This window comes from Helobdella robusta (genome assembly GCF_000326865.2).
Source record: "Helobdella robusta unplaced genomic scaffold HELROscaffold_22, whole genome shotgun sequence".
In the NCBI taxonomy this organism is placed as follows: domain Eukaryota; kingdom Metazoa; phylum Annelida; class Clitellata; order Rhynchobdellida; family Glossiphoniidae; genus Helobdella; species Helobdella robusta.
This window is the reverse complement of record NW_008704170.1, coordinates 2,646,405-2,656,135: the sequence shown is the minus strand read 5'-3', so window position 1 is coordinate 2,656,135 and position 9,731 is coordinate 2,646,405. Positions and strand designations below refer to the sequence as shown.

General features: G+C 37.6%; 1 protein-coding gene across 1 annotated transcript; it reads right to left on the bottom strand.

Annotated features, from left to right (window-relative positions):
• Positions 1-2,352: 2,352 nt before the first annotated feature.
• On the bottom strand, positions 2,353-9,172 carry HELRODRAFT_78253 (hypothetical protein; the record flags this gene model as incomplete). The annotated part of the gene is made up of 11 exons (XM_009018779.1): positions 2,353-2,497; positions 2,555-2,627; positions 2,872-2,998; positions 4,912-5,034; positions 5,299-5,498; positions 5,646-5,840; positions 5,986-6,184; positions 7,186-7,343; positions 8,081-8,154; positions 8,425-8,488; positions 9,106-9,172. Coding segments are annotated over 11 exons (1,425 nt in total), but the record flags the coding sequence as incomplete, so codon positions are not given.
• Between the last annotated feature and the right edge of the window lie 559 nt (positions 9,173-9,731).

The following is a 9,731-nucleotide window of genomic DNA, read 5'->3' as shown; positions in this document are numbered from 1 at the left end:
CATTTAAATCTTTTAATTTCTGTCTACAAGGCTGTTCGCCCCCTGTTTTTAAAAATGGTATCATCCGATGTGCAGTTGGCTCTTGCGACGACAGGTCTATTATAAAATCTGTTGATGGTCTACTGTCGCTGTCGCCGTTGCTGCTGCGAGATGTTGTCGTTGCATATTTTGTTGATGACGGTTGTAGCAATGACGACGACGATGATGAATGATGATGATGTTTGGCTGCAGCAGCAGCAGCAGCAGCAGCAGCAGTAGTAGTAGTAGTAGTAGTAGTAGTACTAGTAGTAGTGGTAGTAGTAGTTCTGAAAAGATCTTTGCTAGTTGATTGTTGCAAGAGGTCTTCGAAGGATTGTGTTGGGTCTATCTGTGTTGAGAGGCTTTTGTGTAAGGTAGTTTTTGTGTTTTGTTGCGGCAACAATGTTTTTGTTGTTGATCTTTGTTGTTTATGTTGTTGTTGCTGTTGTTGGGGATTAATTTCTCGTTGCTGGCAAGATGGCGCACTTTTGAATAGATGTTCATGATGTTGTTTGGTAGGCTGCTGATGTAGCTGCTGCTGCTGATGTAGCTGCTGCTGCTGATGTAGCTGCTGCTGATGTTGTTGTTGCTGTTGATGTGCAGTCGAGAAAAAATGGAAAAATTTTGATCCGGAATGCTTTTGATTTTGGTCGAGAAATGATTTATTCAGTTGTGATTGGCTGGAATGTAGCGTCTGTTGGCGAGGTAACGCAGACAACTTCAGCCGTTTGTTGTCAACATTTTGTTGTTGTGGATGACTGGTTGTTGTTGTCGTTGTTGGCAGACTATGTTGTTGCTGCTGTTGCAGTAGCAGATGTTTTGAACGCCGTAGTGGCGATGGCGTTTTAACGAACGGTTGTTGCTGCTGATGCTGTTGTAGCTGCAGCTGCTGAAGTTGCTGTTTTTGCTGCTGCTGTTCCTGTTCCGGTTGGGTTGTTGCGGGCGACAAGGAATTTTTCAATAGCAGGAAGATGGATTTTATATCTTTGCTTATCTGCTTGACTTCGTTGTCTATGTTGGAGACCTGGCGAATAATGTGAAAATGCTTTCTTCAGAATTATATCCGTCTATAAAAGTTTGCCAGTTTTATTTTTTTAAATTTTAATAAATAAATAAAATCAATTTATAATAATTTACTAATCAATGAATAAATTAAACAATCAATTAATTCTATTTTTAATGACATAAAAAAACAATTTTTGAACTATAGTCCTTCAAACTACACCTTTTTCTCTAGCTTGGTCAGGCGTCTGGAGGTATCATCCGTTTCAATTTTCTGGGATTTCCCGAAATCACCATCATCATTATCATCATCTTTATTATCATCATTATCTTTACCTCTATCATCATTATCATCAGCTTTTTTAGCACTACTATCATTATTGTCGTCATCTCTGTTGTTGGTGTGATCAGTTTTGGCGACGAATTTGTTAAAGATATTTTTAATATTTTTATCGTAGTTATTGGTATTTTTGATAGTTTCGTTCTCGATATTTTCATGTCTTCCATGTTTAGTAGTTTCGCTTTCGTTATTGTAAATAAATTTTTTCAAAGAGTGTCGTCTATTTTTATCAACCACGTGACTTTGTGACGTAACGCTGCCAGGACATACTATAAATAAAATTGAAAATGCCATCTTAATTTTTAAAAAACAAAGAATTATTTAATTTTGAAATTACTTAATCAAACATTGAAAGCTAATAAATAAGTAAATAAATAATTAAAAACTAGAATAATAGACAAAATGATGAATTCAGTTTGAAGAATTGAACTTTGACCTTTTGAGCAGCTAAGGGTAACTTGACGGTTCATCTTACGCCTAACGAACGGTTCATTTCTATACTTCCCAGCATGTTGGGCCGTTGTTGCAGATGATTTTTTTGATGAGGTCACGTCAATAGAGTGAGATCTTTTATGTTTCAGTTTGTTTGTACTGCTGCTACCGCTGCCGACGGCCGCGTTTCTGCCGCTGCTACTGCTGCTGCAAATTACACTTTTTAATAGATGGGTCTTATCGTTGGCGTTTTTACAGCTGTTGTCGTCGTCATCGTCGCCGTCGTTGGCGTTATCGGCCTCATCATTTTTGGCATCTTTGTCATCGTTTCCGTCTTTCTTCGCAATGGTGACATCTTCATCTTCTTCGTCATCTCCATCCTCATTTTCATCTTCTTCCTCCTCGTCTTCATCATCTCTTGACCTTTGACCCCTCAGTAGACTGGCCGCATCTCCGTCACCCACCATCATCATCTGGTGCTCGCTTCCTTCCTCCTCCGAGATTGTGGGGAGCGTGATTGCCGGCGCGAAAATGGCATCTTCGTCGTCCGGGTCAACGAAGCCCTCCCTCAAATTGTAGGCCAGGTCGGTTAGGAGGTCGTTCGAGTACTGGAGGTAGAACTCCGGGTACAACCTTAAAACATTTTTCAATCCGGCAAAGTTGATGCACTGCAGGTCGCAGTAGGTCAGGGACTTGACGTCGCAACTCGATTTCGAAACCGCTGCCGACGGCATTGGTGTTGGAGGAGGCGAGGATGACGACGACGTTTGCTGCTGTTGCTGCTGCTGTTGCTGTGTAACTGAGATGATGTCGGAACCGAATAGATCGCCTTTGCCTGTAATGACGATCATGAAAATGATGATGATATATACAACAGCGTAGTGGGTAAAGTGCCTGCCACAGACGTCGCACTGACCCGGTTTGAATACACAGGAATATCCACCTACCACACGTGTGATTTACAAATATTTTTACACACGCACACACATACACGCTGAAGAAAAAATTGTGAAAAACTAATCGTAACGAAGAAAGACACAACCAATCTACAAGCAGCAAACTTTCCCGCCAAAACTAACTCAAGATGGCGACGACGACGCCCATCTTTAGAACCTCAAGGGAGCCATTGGTGATGTAATAGACGAACCCTATGACGTCACCCTTCCTTATTATGAACTCACCTGGCGCGCAGAACATCGGCTTTACCTGAAGTTCAGATTTTTAATATCATTATGAAAATATCCAAATATTATGAAAATATCCAAATACTAAAAAACATAATTAGTCAATTAATTACTTTCGAAGTAGCAAAAGTTTTTATAGTAACAGCAGTAGTAATAGTAGTGGTACCAGTAGTAGTAGCAGCTGTAGAAGTAGAGTTGAAGTAGTAGTAGTAGTAATAGAGTTGGAGTGGTAGTAGTAGTAGCAGTAGCAGTAGTAGTAGATGTAGTAGTAGTAGTAGTAGTAGTAGTAGTAGTAGTAGTAGTAGCAGTAGCAGTAGTAATAGTAGTAGTAACAGTAGTCGTTGTAGTAGTAGCAGTAGCAGTAGTAGCAGTACTACCACACTACTAATACTAACAGCGCAGTTAGTAAATTTATTACTGTGGTTATGAAAGCGGCGGCGGATGTGGTAGCTTCTGCGACCACCGCAGTCTATTTGCGAATGAAGAATTGAGGGGAAGCGAGAACCATTAGCCGTGACAGTAACGATAATGGTCATGATAATGATAACGATAATAATAATAATAATAACAACAAGAACAAAAAACAACTACTACTACAACTAATACAACGGTGATAATGATAAATTTGGCGATGATGACGAAGACGATGATGAAAAAGATGATGACGTTGTTGTTGTTGTTGTTATTGTTGTTGACGATAACAACAGCTACGACGACCGTGACGTCATAATGACGTCATAATGACGACAACAACAACAACATCAACGAACACTAAACGAACATGGGCATTTAGCATATTTACTCCATTTCCAACGGCAATAAAAATTGAAATTAACAATAAATGCAAGTCCGAACAACAAAATAACAACAACCACAACAACAACCACAACCACAACAACAACAACAACAATAACATCAATAACAACAGCAATTGCGACAACCATGACAATAACAACAATAATAACAATAAAATTAATAACAGAATTCCGGTAGGCATTCATTGGCATGGTCTAAATAAATAATGACACCGGCAAAAGCTCTGGGTGGTCAGTTTATTATTATTATTATTATTTATTATTATTGTTGTTATTATGATTTTATATTTGAGAACGCCTAATGGATTATGGTGACGTATTTAATGGCGCTAAAAATGATGAAGACGACGACGATGATGATGATGGTGATGGAGATTGTGATGATAATGAAGAAGAAGATGATGATTATTATTATAATAATAATAATAATTATTATTATTATTATAATAATAATAATTATTATTATTATTATTATAAGATAGTAACTTTCATTTAAACGAAATTTTAGCCGCCCGCCTAGCTATAATTTATTTATCATCGCGTGTTTGATTCTTGAGAAAAATTAATTTTTAACACCAATAGTCACGCCATCATAGTTATTTTAATTATTTATTCGTTTCGTTTTCATCTTTCTTTCTATCATTTGTATCCTCTTTTGTATCATATCTATCTTTCTTTCTATCATTTGTATCCTTCTTGCTATCATTTTCGTCTATTATCATATTATTTATTTTATACTCACTGTAACCACCAACATCACCATCGTCGTCGTCATCATCATTATCAATATCATCATCATCATCCTCATCTTTACCACCACCATCACCATCATCATTTTCTTCAACATCATCGTCATAATCATCATCATCATCATCATCTTCTTCACCATCACCATTATCCCCATCATCATCATCATCTTCTTCACCATCACCATTATCCCCATCATCATCATCATCTTCTTCACCATCACCATTATCCCCATCATCATCATCATCTTCTTCACCATCACCATTATCCCCATCATCATCATCATCTTCTTCACCATCACCATTATCCCCATCATCATCATCATCTTCTTCACCATTACCATTGCCATCTTCATCATCCTCACCACTCCTACCTGCATAGCAATGGCTTTGAGACAGCCCTGACTGATACCGTTAAAGATGGGCAGTGATAGTATCTCCCTGTATAAATGAATGGCAACATCGCCCTGCATCTCTAGAGGGAAGTCCCTTATCACCTAGCGAGGAGTGACATGATACTAAATGTATGATACTGCTAGAATAAATACTTACAATGTTAGGGTCAGAGCTAGATTAGACGGTGGCAATGCTAGATACAAAGAGCGATAATGTTAGACATAAACAGCACCCATCATCATCTTCATCATCATCTTCATCTTCATCATTTCCATCATCATCTCCATCATCGTCATCTCTATCACATTATCCCGTCATCGTCACGAGATGACGTCATCGTGATTAACGACAAAACAATCGCCAACTTCCTGCGGGTCAATGCCGCTGTTCAGCGACCAGGTAGTTTGGAAGTACTCTTGCATACGCTGTTTTAGCGGTCTGGGGATGTGATGCGTGCGAAAGAAATCCTTCAAGTCCTGGGTCTTCGTTTGGTAGATGGCTCGTCTGGCATACATCCTCTGTATGATGGCTGTCACGTTCCCAAACACCAATGCGTGCATGAGGGCTGTTGATTTTATGATTGTTTTAATTCATAATTGTTGCCTTTGCTATAATTAGTATACTTTTAACGTTGTTTAATTTGATTAGTTGAAAATTCAAGACTACAGTCGAAACTTTCACAGATATTTCACAAGCAGCACAGTCAGCCGACCTCCTATGAGCATAGCCACTACGGAGAATATCTTCTCAGAATTAGTGTTGGGCGCGACATTACCGAAACCGACACTGGTCAGGCTCGTGCAGGTGAAATAGAGAGCTGACACGTACATACTCGTTATCGACGGTACGTTAGCTGTTCGGTTAACGATCGGAGAATCGAGTTTCTCGGATAGTTGGTACAGCCATCCTAGTAAATATTATTTTTAAAAATTTTCATCAATAATAATTGTATTGATTTATAAATTAAAAATTTCATCTAGTTTTTAAACAGAAATCGATTCAAGCCAAAACCGTATCACACGGAAACCGATCAACCAACCGAACCGACTAACCGACGGTCCAATCCGGCTCATTCATGAGTTCTTGCAGACCGATACAGTACCAGATGCAGGCCAGCCAGTGGGCCAACACGCCGAACATGGCCATGAGAAGAGTGAGGACGACGAAGCTGTACTGGCTGAATCGGTCGAGTTTCGACATCAACCGAGCCAGTCGGAGCAACCGAGCCACTTTCGATAAATGCAATGCGTTCTGTTGTGGATGCATGGATGGGTAATTGACATAAATGAAAGAGAACAAGAGAGAAAAAGAAAGAGAGAAGAAGAGGAAAAGAGAGAGAGAGAAGGGAAAAGTAAGAGAAAGAAATAAGAAAAGAGATAGATTGAATAAGAAATTGTTGGAGATGGATAGAAAAATTAAAACAAATGACGAAAGAAAAAGAGAGAAAGAAAGAAAGAGAAAAATGAGAAAATAATGAAAGAGAAAGAGAGAGAGAGAGAGAGAAAGTAAAAGAGAGAAAGAGAAAATTGAAGAAATATAAAAAGCTAAAAAACGTAAATTGTTTGAATAGCAGCGAAATGAAAACGAGGAAAAGCAGTAGGAGAAGCAGACGAGAATGCAAATTTGGAGGAGGAAAATACAAACGAATGAATGAATTAAAAACCCAACAAACCAACAAAAAACGGATAAATGAATGAAAGAACAAACAAATGAAGGAAAGAACAAACAAATGAATGAAAGAACAAACCAATGAATGAAAGAACAAACAAACAAATACACGAACGAACGAACNGAATGAAGAAAGAAAAGAAGAAAAAGAATATTTGTTAGTTTAGCGTGACTTGAATACATATAGATTATAGGAACACTAAAAATACAAGTGCATTATACGCACACACACACACACACACACACACACACACACACCATACACACACACTTACACACGCACACATGGCATAATATATTTGCAATTAGAAGCAGACGCGTTTCGAATTTATTAGTTCATACATTCACAATTCAATTTGCTATGTTAGCGCGTCCATCCAAACGGTCTGTCGTTCATATGAAAAGATATTAATAAATATATGACCAGACGAATGAATGAATGATCAACCAACCAACCCTAACCCCACCCAATCAACCAACCAGCCAATCAACCAACCAGCCAACCAACTAACCAATCAACCAACCAGCCAATCAACCAATCGACTAACTGATTGATCGACCAGCCAACCAATCTACCAACCAACCGTTTGAACACTGAAGGCGTACAAAAGGTCAAAGGGTATGGCGGCCAGGAGGTCAAGGAGGAACCAGCCCCGGAAATAGTTAAGGGCAATTAGGCGAGATTCATAAACAACTTGGCCAATCTTGTTTACGTACGTCGTTCGAAAATTGAGCATTATATCTGATTGGTTGATTGATTGGTTGATTAATTGGTTAGTTGATTGAATGATTGAATGATAAATTTATTTTTCCTACTTCTAATTTCGCCCTCTCTAATAACTTCACTGCACTCGTACATATCATTCGTTGAAAAAACCAAAACAACAACAACAACAACAACAGCAACAACAACAATAATAATAATAGCAATAAAGTCAATAATAATACAGCACTAGCAACAACATTCCGGCGGCTATTAAACGACTCCATTAATGCATCGTCTTTTCATTTGTCCGTTCGTCAGATTCGACGAACCACATAGCAAGGAAAGTGAATGAGTGATTGAATGAATGAATGAATAAATGAATGAGTGAGTGAGTGATTGAATGAATGAATGAATGAATGAATGAATGAATGAATGAATGAATGAATGAATGAATGAATGAATGAATGAATGAATGAATGATTGAATGAATAAATGAATAAATGAATGAGCAAACAAACGATTAGAATAATGAAGTAATAGAAAATTTAACATGTAAATAAATATCTAATACATAGTACATTAACAAATATTAAATTAATTAAAACATTGCGTCAACCAATCAATCAACCAATCAATCAATTAGTTAATCAATTAATTAGTTAACTAATCAACAATATAAGACATCAATCAACCAATCGATCAAAATCAATTAACTTATCGACAAAATTAAATCAATCAACCGATCAGATCAAAGCAACAGGTCAGCAACCAACCAATAATAAAAAGCATCTCCACTATGACGTCACTGACGATTGACGTTCGAACGCTGTTTCCGCTACTACCTCCACTACTACTACTACTACTACTACTACTACTACTACTACTACTACTACTACTACTACTACTGCTACTACTACTACTAGTAATACTACTACCGCTACTGCTGCCGGTTATACTATAATTATCATTGTCGTAAATATTACTAATATTACTATCAAGACCAACACCACCACTACTACTATTACTACGGCTGCTGCTGCTGTTGTAGTTGTTTGAAGTTGTTGAAGTAGTGGTAGTAGTTGTAGTAGCGTCAGTGTCGAAATTGTCGTTGACAAACGCTGCATTGTACGGTACTGTGATGGCTATGTAGAATGTGCAGAGTAGTATCAGCCAATCCCATCCTGAGTTGTGATGATGATGATTGTGATGATGATGATGATTGTGATGATGTTGATAATGATTGTGATGATGATGATTGTGATGATAATGATTACGGAGGGTTGTGGTAGAGAGGTTGGTGATGGTGAAGATGACGACGACGATGAAGTTATAACGATATTAAATTTACCACCGTTATAAATCACCATCTTATTAATACTGCCATTCTGTTAATTGAAATATTTATAATAATGATAATAACAATAACAATAATAACAATTATGATTATAAATAATAATAATAATAAAATGATGTAGCGCGCAAATAAAACTTGAGATGGTTTACCAAAAAAAAATTAATGACGAGAAGAAAAAAATTAAATTGTCTTCCTTCGTTCAATGGCCGGCGATATTTGGCCACGGAGACAAATATTTACCGAATCAATAAGAGTACAAACCCAAATACACACGCGCACACACCCAAATACACACGCGCACACACACACACACACAGTCATACACACACATACATACATACACACATACAAACCCACAGTTATGTACACACATACATACATACAGTCACATACACACACATTTATATATATATATACACAAACATACATACATACATATATAACCTATTTTGAATATTCCGTAATGAGTTATGATGAATCGAGATTTTTCTTTACTCTGTCCTTTGTGATCAAACGGATCTTCCGCACCGGAAAGGGTTTTTATTTGCTGGAGGTGATGATGACGATGATGGTGATGATGATGGTAATAGTACTGATGATGATGATGATGATGATGATGATGATAATGACGATAGAAATGATGATGATGGCGGTGATGTTGGCCACAGCTATAAAATTTCAGAGATAATGAAGTTTGTTTATTTATCTTTGTTGGTCAATTTTTGTTGTCCGTTCGTCAAAAGGCGTGTTTGTATGTTTGTATAAGTGTATGTGTGTTTGTATGTTTGTATAAGTGTATGTGTATTCGTGTTTGTATGTTTGTGTGTTTGTATGTTTGCACTCAGTTTTGGATGAGGCAGTCCGTGACAAGTTATTTAAACCGTTCATTTAGATAGAGAATGCCAAATGTCAATCTGATATGTTTGCGTATGTTTGCGTGCGTGTGTACGTGTGTGTGTGTCTCTCTCTCTCTTTCTCTCTCTCTCTCTTTCTCTATCTCTGTGTGTGTGTGTGTGAATGTATGTATGTATGTGTGTACATGTGTATAAGTTTACAATGTAGCAGTTATC